The sequence below is a fragment of the Mus pahari genome, chromosome 7 (assembly GCF_900095145.1).
Source record: "Mus pahari chromosome 7, PAHARI_EIJ_v1.1, whole genome shotgun sequence".
Classification (NCBI taxonomy): domain Eukaryota; kingdom Metazoa; phylum Chordata; class Mammalia; order Rodentia; family Muridae; genus Mus; species Mus pahari.
Genome location: NC_034596.1, coordinates 110,265,299 through 110,279,193, shown reverse-complemented (window position 1 = coordinate 110,279,193; position 13,895 = coordinate 110,265,299). Strand labels below are relative to the sequence as shown.

The window sequence follows — 13,895 nt, the reverse complement described above, 5'->3', positions numbered from 1 at the left end:
CCAGCTTCTCTGCTCATAGATCTCTAGATGCTCATTCCTGGGGCATTTCCCATACCAAGCCACTGCTGGATCTCTTCCTTCCTCTTATCCAAAAACAAGTCCTTACACTTAAGACATTCTCCAGCCCTCTGCCTCCCAGATCCATACAATCCTTTCTATCCTTCCACTTTTAAAACACATAAACACTTCCTAGGATCAACATTTGACCCTATCTCTCACCTCTCCAGAACTGTACATGACACCATTCATGACGACCTCCTGGTCTATGCCCTCTTGCCACAGCCTCTCTCTGTACCTCTCAATCTAACAAAATCTCTGGGGTCCTCTCTGACAATCTATTGATCCCCTCTGACAATCTATTGATACCTCTCACGATCTATTGATCCCCTCTCACAATCAATCCTCACTAATATCTCCCTCAACTCCTAACTTACAAAAGACTCCAATCTTTTCCACCATCTCAGATTCTACCCCTCAAAACTTCTCTAACCTGTCCTCCCCACAATCTCCCCATATTTATCCTTTGCCTTAACATCCCACAGATCCTCTAGACTCTTCTCCAAAAATGCTTGACACCTCCTCTCCCACCCCTCTCTCTGCTACTTCTACCTACACTGTTTATATGGAAAAAAACATCTCTTGCCTCTCAGGGGGCCATGTCAGACTGACCCCTTCATTATCAGAAATGACAAAGAATCTCCTTTGTGCTGAGAACTTGGTTTGGGGGTGTCTTGTGCTGGTACTGGTCCCTTCTAGGTGGATAAGTAATAGCTATAAAAAAATTAATGATTATACATTTAAAGCTTATTTTCTTAGGAGCCTAGAGACTAATACGGTGACAAGTGTCCTGAAACAACACGTCAGAAGCACTGGAACTAAGTCGGACTCTCAGGTTGACTGAGGTGAGTGACTGTCCTAACCACTGTGATAGATTAGCCTCATCCAATGCAGCTTCATGTCCCTTACCCCAAGTTGCTGTGGGTTCTCTCTTTTCTGCACACTCACACACACACAACAGGCCACCGCTCCTATCCTGAGTCCACACATCTCATGCAAAACCTTCCCTACTACAGGCCATGCAGGCCTCACCTGGACACTAGAACCCCAGCTGACACTATCCATGTACAGGTCAAGACAGGAAGAGGCCACTCTGCCTACCTGTACGGGAGAGCTTCTGTAAGGTGACCTTCAGGTGCAGCAGGGCTCCTGGTGGCACCTCATATCGGTAAGTGTCCATCACCGGAACCTTTTGGCATCTTCCAAACACGCCATCTACAGAAATAGAAGGCAAAGCAAGAACTTGACATTCCATCTGCATGGAGCAGGAAGGCCTCTTGCAAGGTTCTATTTGCTAATGACGTGAGACAGAGCAGAGCTTCAGACAGCGCCGGAGAGCACTGGGACTCAGAAACACGCAGAAAGGTGCACTGTGGGAAATGCGAATGGGAAGCATGGGACTATGGCCCGGGCATGGTGAACATGTAAGTGCTTTTCCCCACTACACAGACCATCCCTTATGTCACATATTGTAATCCACATGTTTCAGGCCTGGGGATGGGATCTAGGGCCTCATGCATACTAGGCACTCTCCCCCTGAGCTCCATTCTTGGCCCCTGTAATTCACAGTTTTCATGTGAAATGTGACTCTGACAACTAACTGAAAACTGCCTGTCACATTTGGGATTAGTTCTCCACACATGAGAATGTCCTAGAGATAGAATCTTTGATTAGCAAATGCCTTCAGGATTGATGGAAAGATCTTCCCTGTGTGAGCAGTGGCTATGCAGGAAGGACATGGGAAGAAAGTGATGTGAGCAGGGTTAGGGTCTCGCTGAGCACCACTGTGCATGGTTCTCCTTTGTCTGTAATTACAGACTGCTGTCATATCTTCAAGCCACACCTTCTAATTAATGTGGACCTCAATTAGGTTTTTTTGAGCAAAGACACCAGTTTGGGATATACTATTGGGGTGGGCTGTCACACATTGTAATTACCTTTTTTGACTCACGTAAAGGACTAATTCAGGGACTAGCACTTGCCACACAGGGTGGCCTTCTGCAGACACCAGGTCGTGGGAGGGAACAATTTCTCTTTTGTCCACCAGTCTCTTCTGGAGTGTTAGATAAAGAAAGCCATTCAACAGCAACAAGTTTAATTGGAAGAGACACATTTTCCCAGTACCATCCTGATGCAAAACATATCTGTTCATCTTAGACAGAGACCTGTGACTGGCAGAAAGAAGCTTAAGTATAGCAAACATCTTGAGATGTCTTAGTGCCTTTGTCAACCTAGAAAATACAGAGGATAATATCAAGCAAAACCTACAGCATTTTCCCTCCACAATGGCTCTGCCATACTGTCACTGCCACGCTGTCCTTCTATGATTACTCTGCCATGATGCCCCTCTACAGCACCCCTCCACAGTACCCATACATAGCACCAGCAGAGTTTGCCCAGACTTGTGGTCAGTAGTAATAATAACCACCGACCACAACATCAGGGTGATGTGCTCTGGAATACAGCTTGGGATGGCCCCAAGTTCTCCAAGCTCCAGTAGGGCCTATGCCCACCGTGAAGAACAGAAAAACAGAATCTTCCTGTGCACAGATCAGAGTGGATGGTACTGGAGAGGGAAAGGTGAAGAAACAGTGAAGTGGAGTCATTCCAGCTCCCTGGCATCAGTGTGGCTAGAAGTGACAAGTTTGCTTACAGACACTTTTACTAACAGTGAGGAAGAGGGGAATGGTCATCTTCTCCCACTTTAAAGGGAAAAAATAGACTTTTCCTGGAATTTTTAAGAGGTTTATTACATATGTTTGCTTGTTGTAACCAACATCCCATAGAGTACAGCCTCCAAAGGCAAAAGTTACTTTTGCTCCCAACATTACTGTACCCTAAATCCCCACACAGACCAGTGCAGGGCCCAGAACATCTGTATGACTTCTGAGCCATTCTCTGTTCCCAACATTACTGTGCCCTAAATCCCCACACAGACCTGTGCAGGGTCCTGAGCATCTGTATGACTTCTGAGCCATTCTCTGCTGGTCTGTGGGTCTGCATATGGCCTCTGTCTCAACATTGCATTCATGTGTACTCATACATGCACACAGGCACAGTTCCATTCATTTCTGTGTACAGTATCCTCTCTGTGTCTCTCTGTATCTCTCTGTCTCTTTCTCTCTCTCTCTACACACACACACATACACACACACACACACACACACACACACACACACACACCAAGCTCAGACTCGGTTCATGCACATTCACCCATACCCAAACATTCACATATGTGAGCTCACATATACCCAGACTCAAGCATACATATGAACACACAGAATCTCATCCAGCTATCAATTTTCCTAGTAGCATCCTGAGTTTCAATGAGGCAAGACCATTGCTCTAGCTTCTCCTCATCTTCCATAGCATCTGATGTGATACTTCCTGCTCAGGTGGGTTAAAGAGATATCAGCAATTGTCTAACTGCTGTTTTCCCTTCTGATAAATGAAACAAATGCCCATGGAAATGACCCATTCCTTCAGCAGGAATCCTGATAGTTTGGAACCCACATGGGTTTAAAATTCTCTGCCTCATGATAGATGACATGCTGCATAAGGATTTTCTGAGCAGCCAACCAGGTGATGCAAATAATCAGACATGTGTCGAGTTCTTTCTATGGCTATTCTGCCAAAGAAATGCCAGGGAATGTCTAATTTTTTTCCTTAAAAGTGGGAGATGATGGCCTCTCCCCTCTTCATCACTATTAGTAAAGGTGTGTTTCTATTCCAACTCGGCTTACATTCAGAGAACTGGTTTGTTTCCCCAGCCACTTTCATTCCCAACTTCTTTCACAGAGCAGGCACACATGGGGGACAGGAAGATTTTCTGTTGATGCTAATCTTCCACTTCTGGTGACTGCATGCTCTTTCAGAAAACAGGCTCGGAAACATCAAGTCAAACTTCTAGGAAGTATAGGCAAACAATCTGACCCGGGTTCCCCCAGATCCACCCAAAAGGCCTTGGGCCTAAATGGAAGGACGTCTTAAGGGACACACACAGTCCTCACTGTGCATCTGATGAGGATATGGTCACACATCATCCAGTGTGAGAGCCCACAGAGAAATCATCGGGGATGGAGCATCTTTCTACATCTGTATGAATGATGGGTCAGCTTTGTCCCTGGGCTGAAGGATCTGCCTTCACCATGTGTGTTATGCTAGCCAAAAATTCCAAGAACTAAATGAGTTCTATCCTTCTATAGTAACTTCATCTCTGTGTCTGCTCTTGCTAATAATTTTGCCTATTTTATTTTTCATCTGGCTTGTTACCTTTCTCCATTAGCTCTTCAGGGAGGCCTACAGATGTGGGGCTTAATACCATATCTTCCTCTTGTTTCGCTGTGAGAGAAGCAGCTTAGCCAAATCCTCACAGCAAGTACATCAACCTGCCCAATCATCTGTAAGGCTATTTGGGTAAATTGAACGCACAAACTCACTGGATCTCACTTTCCTCAATATCGCTGAACTGCATTCTCTATTCATCAGGGAGAGGGGGCAGGAAAGGAGTTGCAATTATAGTCTCTGCCAAGATTTCACTGGACGTTGTATTGAGATCATTATGCAGAAGGCAAGAACCTTGCAAAACACATAAGCAGAAATCCGGCCATGCACAAGTGACATTCACTAGTGCTGGGGCAGGGACCCCACTTGCTTCTTTCCATGATGCAAAATAATGACCTATGGTGTGCGTTCAGGTTTGAGAAATACTGTCCCCAGTAAAACAACGCATGTACTTGCTCAGAAGGAACCACTGGCTTATATTTGAACATTACCCGAGTATGTGATAGGAAGCCACGATGACCAACTAATTCAGAAAGCTAACCCAACACCAAGACACAGCATCAGAACATGATTTCCTGGAAAACCTTGTCCCTAGCCTGAGACCCAGGGACTATCCCAGTCACCTGCAGTAAGTTTGGCAATTGCATTTTAAAAACTAGTCCATTACTCGAGGTCTTCAGCCACATGTTGTCACTCAAGTGGCCAGTGAGGAAGAAGCAACAATAGTGACCACTCGTGGCCACATCCCTAGAGCCAGATTTCCAACCCAAACAGATGTCAGAGGTGCTGCAGTTCAGATTTGGGTTAAGGATACCCATGACCAGAACAGTCCAAGGACAGTAAGGTGCTCATGAGGATTCTATCCTTTTGTCGTGAGATACGGATAAAGTAACATGCATATGTTTAGTGTGAACAAACATGCTCACATGTACCTGTACAGTGCATGTACACATCACCACAGCCAAGCATAGAAATACACACATGCACACACTCGCATTTTTACAGACTCACAGGGTCGGTGACCTGGAGAAGAACCCTGCTGGGTCAGTTATCAGGACAAGAACACATCTGCAGGGTCAGTGTGACCAGGGCAGGACGCACTTGCAGAGCTAAGGTAGAACAGAGACTCTCACGAGTCAGTGACTATTCAAAGACCTATCCCAAGGTCAATAGCCAGGATAAGAACCTTCTGCAGGGACTGTGACCTGGTCAGATCCCTACCTACAGGATAAGTAATAAAGACAGGGCTCATCCACTGATCACAATGGCGCCTATCTACAGGGTGGGTGACAAAGATGGGGTCTGTTCTATAAAAGTTCTATCTGAAATTGAAAAATTCCATTCTACAGAGAAGCAGAAAGGTAAACAACTTAAAATAGCTTCAGGAAGTTCCCCCTAGGACTGACTAAATTCACTAAAGGCTGTCCCTCTGAGAGGAACAGAGCTGAGCTATAGAGAAGACTCTCAGAAAAGCCAAGCTGCAAAGAAGACTCTGAGACCAGCTCCCTGGAAGAAGCAGAAACAAGTCTAGTCACCTGGAAGAGGTTGAGGCCAGAGTCACTTGGAAAGGACACTCTCCTACTTGTTAAACTGCCTGGAGGCTGTGCAACGTGCTCCTGGTTTCCAGTTTTGTGAGCTTGGAAGATGCATCTGTCTTTAAGTCATTTAGCTCCTAAGTAACTCCTCACCCATATTTCTGTAAATAACCTAAATAAAACTCATAGCTCATCAAGTTGGACTTTGGTAGTATCCATATTTTGGTCTACCAGGGATTCCCTATCCCTCTCTGTGTGTAATATATCCCCACGAAAAGTTCTATCACTCAACAGGGACCCCTCTGCAGGATAAGTAACCAAGGCAGAAGCCCATCCCCAGAGTCAGTGATGATGATGGAGACCCTCTGTAAGAGGAGTGACCAGGATCATACAATGAATTAGATATGAACCCCTTTGCAGGGTCTGGAACCCATCCACAAAACAGGAACTCATTTGCAGTATCAATGACCAGGTCAGGGACCCAACCACAGGTTAGTGATGAGGATAACCACTCATTTGCTGGGTCAGTGACCAGGACAGAGACCCCTTTACAGGGACTCAGACTTTGATAGAGCCCTATTTGCAGCACTGGTGAACAGGAATGGAACCCAACTGCAGGTTAGTAAGTCCAATAACGACCTATATTGGCTAGAGTTTGCACTGCTGTGAAGAGGCATCATGACCAGGGCAACATTTAATTTGGGCTGGCTTACAGTTTCAGGGGTTTAGTCTATTATCATCATTGCAGGAAGCATGGTGACATGAAGGCAGACATAATGCTGGAAAGGAGCAAAGAGTTCTACATCTGGATTGGCAGGCAGCAGAAACATATAAAGGGGAGGGAGGGAGAGAAACAAACAGACGCATTCACAGAGAAAGAGAGTCAGAGACAGATACTGGGCCTATCCCCCAGTTACACACTTCCTTCAACAAGACCGCACCTACTCCAACAAGGCCACGCCTCCTAGCAGTACCACTCCCTGGAGACCAAGTATTCAATTCTGAGTCTATGGGGATCATTACTATTCAAACAATACAGGGATTCTGGGTATACAGAACTTCCTGGCCCTATCTTATTAACCATATGAGTGTCTCTTTTATCCATGTCTCCTCGTTTCCAGGCAACACTTCATTTTCACCCTTGGTATCTTCTTCCAGGTGACCCCGTTGATCCCACCTGTTTTTTTTTTGTTTGTTTGTTTGTTTTGGTTTTTTTTGTTTTTAGGTCACTTTCTGTCTGGACACCCTATAGTCCCTGGAGGCTGAAACCATATCTATTGTCCCTCCATGTATGAGCCAGCAGAATCCACAGAAGTCAACCCCTAGCTCCTTCAGAACCACTAGGGTTGAACACATCTCCCCCAGCTACTTTTAAAGAGGGGCGAATACTGGTAGCTCCAAGTTTCTTCCTGCTACAGAAAATAATCCTGAACAGTTAAAGAACTTTGGGAGGTATCACCATCCCTGACATCATGCTGTACTACAGAGCAATAGTGATAAAAACTGCATGGTACTGGTATAGGAAGGTACAGGTTGATCAATGAAATTGCATCAAAGACCCTGAAATAAACCCACACACCAACAGACACTTGGCTTTTGACAAAGAAGGCAAAACCATACAATGGAAAAAAGCATCTTCAACGAACGGTGCTGGTCTAACTGATGTCTGCACACAGGAGATCCACATTTATCCCCCTGCACAAAACTAAAGTTCAAGTGAATCAAACTCATCAACACAAAACCTGAATCTAATACACTAAATATAAAAGAACAGAATGTGGGGAATAGCCTTGAACTCACTAGTACAGGAGACTCCTTCCTGAACAGAGCAGCAATGGCTCAGGCTCTAAGGTCAATAATTGTTAATGGGACTTCATGAAACTGAAAGCTTCTGTAAGGCAAAGGACACTGTCAAAAGGACAAAATGGCAGGCTACAGATTGGGAAAGGATCTTCACCAACCCTGACAGAGGGCTGATATCCAAATGTATAAAGAACTCAAGAAAGTAGACATCAACAATGTAAATAACCCAATTAAAAATGGGGTACAGATCTAAATAGATTTCCTGACAGAGGAATTTCAAATGGTTGAGAAGCACTTAAAGAAATGTTAAACGTCCTTGGTCATCAGGGAAATGCAACTCAAAACAACTCTGAGATTCCATTTTATACCCATCAGAACGGCTAAGATAAAAAAAAAAAACTCAAGTGTTAACACATGCTGGTGAGGATGTGGAGCAAGGAGAACACTTCTCCATTACTAGTGGGAGTGCAAACTTGTTCAGTAACTTTGGAAATCAATTTGGCATTTTCTCAGAAAACTAGAAATAGTTCTACCTCTAGATCCAGCTATGCCACTCCTGGTCATATACCCAAAAGATGTCCCACTAACCCATAGGGACACTTGCTCAACTATGTTCATAGCAGCTTTATTTTAATATCCAGAAACTAGAAACAACCTAGATGTCCCTCAACTGAAGAATGGATAAAGAAAATATGCTACATCTACACAATGGAATACTATTCAACCATTAAAAACTAAGTCATCATGAATTTTGCAGGCAAATAGATGGAACTTGAGGATATCCTGAGTGAGGCAACCCAGAGCCAGAAAGACACATGTAGCATGTACGCACTTAATTGGATGTTAGCCATAAAGTGTAGGACAACTATGCTTTAATCCTTGACCCAAAGAAATGGAGTAATAATAAGGAGGGCCCAAGGAAGGATGTGTATTTCCATAGCACCATTACCACATGCAGAATGTTAATGTGCTCCAGACTCCTGTGTTGAATTTGTCATTATTGGTTGGGCCTTTGGAGGGAAAATAGTCATGAGGGTAGACCTTTATGAGTGGTCTTAGTATCCTCTGAAAGGTGCAAATGAATACCCTGCACATGAGGACACAGGAATTCCTCCATACACAGAACCTGTTGCTGTTCTGATCTTGGACCTCTCGCCTCCAGGACATGAGGAATGAATTTCTGCTGCTCCTCAGCCACTGGGGCTGGGGTATGTATGTGTGTGTTTGTTATGTTTGTTTGTTATTTGCTTGTTTTTCAGACTGAAAGAACAAAGGTTCTTTTTTATGTCCAGTAATCTCATCTAACCCATGTGGAAAGCAGGGCACAGTGAAGCATGATATTTCTTGAGAGCTGTGCCATCCACAGACACTATTACCCCTTAACATCTGCTTTCTTTCTCCTCATAACTTGTTTCCCAGTATTTTGCTTAGAAAATAGGGTCACCAGAGTTACATAGGATGGAGGCATAATCTTGAAATCTGTGTGTGTATACGTAAATGTGTGTATATGTACATGTGTGTACACATAAATGTACGCACATGTGTATCTGTGTGTGTACATGTGCCTATGTTCATACGCATGTGTGTACATGTTCATGTGCATATGTATGTGCATGCACATGTGAATGTGTATGTACATGTGCTGACACTCAACTCAATCCTGAGATAGCCCTAACTGATGTAACTTGCCACCATCTCCTCTCCGCTGGTGAGAACCATGGTGCCTAAAGAGGTCATATGATTGACTTTCAGTCGCTCTGTACATGGCAGACAGGCTGCTAATACCTCCATCCGTTTGCTTCCAAACACTAGAAAGCTCAGGAGTCCTCACTCATCACAGTCATGTGGCCTCAGCCCAGGGACAACAAACAGCCTAGGCTTAGAAAGTGAGCAATGTGAGGGGAACAGTGCAGGCCACACATGTCTCTCTCATCGCTGTGCAGTTCCACGTCATGCCGCCAATACGAGGTCTTTATCCATTTTCTTCTATGGATACTTTACAGACAGAAGCCAATTGTGCACCCCAGTGACAAGCCAATCTTTCACCTTTCCCCTACCCCTGTGCTGAACATACAGGGGCCTCCAGAGATCTCTGAAGAACAACTGTGTCACAAATGGGCATGTCCAGGTACCAGCACAGCGATGAGAGAGATGAATCCTGCCTCAAGCCATGTGATCAGAGTGTCCACAGACTGTGAGGGACCCACAGTCAATATTCAATTTATTCTCCAAGCTGAGGTAAGCAGATACTTTAAAGGGTGATAATTTAAAAGGCATTTCAGAACAAGTGGGCTCCTTCCCACATGGTTCCCAGGCAGCCATGTCTTCCCTCTGTGATGGAGCTCTGACAGCAGTCAGCACACGCTGTGTGCCCATGTGCCTCAGGATGAAAGCAGAAGTTCAGACTCAGGAAAAGCTCATCCCCTCACACCACATGTGCCTACACCAGAGGGGTGGACCCCAGCACATCCAGTGTCCCATAGCAGACCCCATGAAGAAGCCTGCATCATTAATGCCAGTAGCAGAGGGCAGGACTGTGTTCCGATGAACACTTAGTTACATAGACAGATGGAGATCAAACAACTCCACACCTTGAAGAAGAAACCGCCCAGGCTGGAGGAATGGCTGCTGGCATATGAAAGACAGTGCAGGTGACTGGAAGCAATGGGCAAGGGAAGTGATTGCAGCTTTTAATGAGAGCCTCTGAAAACAGACATGCACATTTTCCTTGATCTCTTTCACTGTATTGATAAGACTAAGGGCCTGAGAGACAAGTGACATACCCTGGTCCTGAAGATCCCCGGGCTCAGCCTGTACCCTGGCCTCAGCAGTCACTGGCCCCTCTAGTCCCTCTAGTCTCTTAGTCACTGCCCCCAAGTCCCTCTGGTCCCAGCAGTCACTACCCCAGGCCCTCTGCCCCCCAGTCCCTTTGGTCTATCGGTAACTTCATTCATCACTATATTGCTTGCATTTTGAAAGAAATGATGAATAATATAAAAAAGTCAGAGTCATGAGCTATCCCAGGACCTGGGGCTTGTAAACAAGTTCTAAATATTAAACGATATAGTTCTACTCACTTTCCTTAATATTCCACTGAACCTGTGAGTCAGAGTTGCTCTATGCACTGCCCTCTAAGGTTTCCAGATACCCAGATCACCTCCAGTCAAAGGACTTAAAAGCAATACTACCTGGCATGGAACCTACAGAGTATCATCGGGCCTATTTCTGTCACGGTCTTGAGCCATTTTTCAGTTTCTTGCAATGAGATTGGTCATTTATCTAACATTTTTTTGAATGTTATTCCTAGAAATAGCTGAGGTAGGGGAACTGTCTATCTATAATCTGGGTTTCCTGCGCTACCAACACTGATCACTCCTCAATCTCAGAGGTGTGCTGGGCCAGTTCCATGGTGATCTGCTCCCTGCTGTGCATAGGGTCTCACCAGGGTCTCATTAGCTAGAAGGCAACTGCTGGTACCTACACTGATCCTCTAAAGAGCAGAAAATCCACCAGGCTGGTGCAAGAGGAGTGCAGCCAGATTTTCTTACAAACCACATGACAGGTTCATCAAACTACCAGGTTCTTCACAACCACCGTGGCCACACCACCAGGCCCATTTCCCATCCTTCTGGATGACAGCAGAGAGCCAGCATGGCCCAGAAAAAAAGGGGGGCAAATAGGAATGGGATCCATGGGGCTGCCTTTACAGTACAGGCAGAGGTCAGCACACAGGCGGTACCCACAGACCTTCACAGGTCACTCAGAATGCAACCAAGCTACCACTCACTGACACAGCATCATGACACCATCTCAGATCCTCATGGGCATAAATATTCAACACAAACTCAAGTGTTTTAATTACTATGAAAATCCAGTTTCATAAATACACACCTGTGCACACACGTGTATGCACACATCGGTGAAAACGACATCTTGGCATTTTAGTAGATGATATTCACCCTCACAACTGGGACATTGAGACATAAAACACAGAAAAGTGTCACTCTCAACAAATGAGCTATGCAAGCTGATCATCATTGTTGATAAAATCTTCTCTGGTTGCTAAAATAAATAAGGAGGTGAGGCATAGTTTAGTGCCAGAGCACCAGCCTAGCATGCACAGTGCCCTGCATCCCATCCATCTCCAGCACTGCAAACATAAGGGAAATAATAATAGTAACTGTGTGGCATGCAGTGATGGGCACGTGGCAGATCGACTGCCTCTCTGAGCAGTGAGCTGCCAGCCGAACTCTGCACGCACATCCTCAGCCAACGATTGCACCAAGGGCCTTATGTAGCAACATTAGCAAAGACAAAGTGGATGCAGCTTCTGTCTTCAAGGAACTCCAGTTTCATCTGAGGGGCCAGATATATTAGCAAGCATATCTCACTGCAACGTACAGTAAAGTGTAAAAACAAACAAGCCAGAAGTAATATTAAAAAACATGTTGACTCTTGGAGTTTTCTATGGGGAAATTAAGACAAACTGAGTCAGCAGATGAAAGCTGCTTTGAGTCAGCCCAATCACGTCATGGTCACCATGGAAACTCTGGGCCAACCCAACCTCTCCATCAGAACTGTGAATCGATACAATCTTACCACAGTTACCAGGGCAACAATAATAACTGCACAGCAGTCACAATAAAAATAAAATGAAGCAAGCAAGCCTCACAAGTGGCAATTATCAGAATTGTGGACAAACTCAATCGCATCACAGTAACCATGGAAACTGTGGGCCAACCTAGCGATAACCAGAGAAACTGTAGTCTAACTTGACTGAGTAGTGGTCACTATGGAAAATGGATGAATCCAACCTCATTGTGTTTGCCATTAGAACTTGCTGAGAAACTTCAAGGAAAATCAGCCCAGATTACTGGTTGTTTACCCTTCATGTGGCTGCTCAATCCCACTGGATTTCAGAATTTGTTTCTTCAGGAAATAGCACAGTAGAACCAAATGATATGAGCATTTTGTTCAATCCTGAAATTCTACAGTCTGGTACAAACAAACTAACCATCAAGATCTGAGAACAGAGAGCCACAGAAAGAAGGATGTGAACACGGTGCAGCTCCCAGAGGTGCAGTCCAAAGAGAGTCCTCCTGGGATAATCCACATACTGAAAGGAGGAAGAGTTGCTGCGTATGGTCATCCCAACACTGGCAAGATGGAGGCAGAAGGGTCATAAGCTTAAAGCCACTCTGAACTTCAGAGAGAGAAGTGGAGGGGAAGGTCAGAGAGATTGAGAAAGAGAGCAAGAAAGAATGAATCTAAACTTAAGGAATGCAGAAGGCAGTCCTGCAGAAATTTCCCAGCTAATATGGTTTGCTGACCCAAGGGTGCTGCCCCCAAGGCAAAGGCTGAGGTGACATTTTTGCCCCTTCATTTAAGGCAGTCAGTGAAGCATCTTTGCCCCTCATGGAGGTGAGGGCTTTGCCATCACAATTCAGTAGGCATGGCTCTTCTATGGGTGACAGAGCAAGGTGCATTGGTCCAGAGGTACTGCACACCCACCTGAGGCCAGGCATGAACATGGATGCCCAAGGTTGGGCTCCCACTCAGCAAGATGAATTTTCCATAGAGCTCAGATCCACCTGAGAGAGCCCCACATTTGGAGCATTTGGTACAGAGCTGGGGGCATGAAGATAAGCAGAGGAGAGGGGCTTATCTGCAGCAGGCAATCTCCCATCAGCAGCCCTGCAATAACGTTGCCAAGTAACCAGCTGCTGCTCTTATCAGCCCAGAGTGTTCCATCTGCTATTCAGGTGAGACTCAAAGGCATGACAGGAGGGCCGGGAACAGCACAAAATGAAAACAGTACATTATGTGGACAGACGGACAGTCTCCTAGTCCCTGCCTTACCTGGAAAGCAGCCATTACCACAGAACAGCTCTCCCTGACCTGCCCTGGGATCCTTCTTTTGCACCAACTAAAAGACTCTCAGTCACCTTCCAGAGGGACAAAGGGAGAGAAATGACTTCTAAAATGCATTACCACAGAGCTCTTCCCTCGTTCCATCCAGCTAACCCACTCATGCCCCCTACCCCACCCACATATTTAAGGCAGATCCTAAACCACGGCACACATGCAGCACTCTACCTATCCCAACACAGGATTCAGGATGCTTCAAACTACCCATACCACATTTGCCTCCACTTCTCTTGCTAAACTGAGGAGAGCTGGGTGCAAAAGGGACAACCTGACCTGGGCCTTGATCTC

General features: G+C 45.4%; 1 protein-coding gene across 1 annotated transcript in view; it reads right to left on the bottom strand.

Moving 5' to 3' along the window:
- The window catches only part of Ptprn2 (protein tyrosine phosphatase receptor type N2), a 755,793-nt gene that overhangs the window by 549,909 nt on the left and 191,989 nt on the right, over positions 1-13,895 (bottom strand). The window contains exon 3 of the mRNA XM_021201639.2: positions 1,159-1,272. Within this exon, the coding sequence (XP_021057298.1) occupies positions 1,159-1,272 (114 nt within the window). The remainder of the gene's footprint in view (positions 1-1,158; positions 1,273-13,895) is intronic.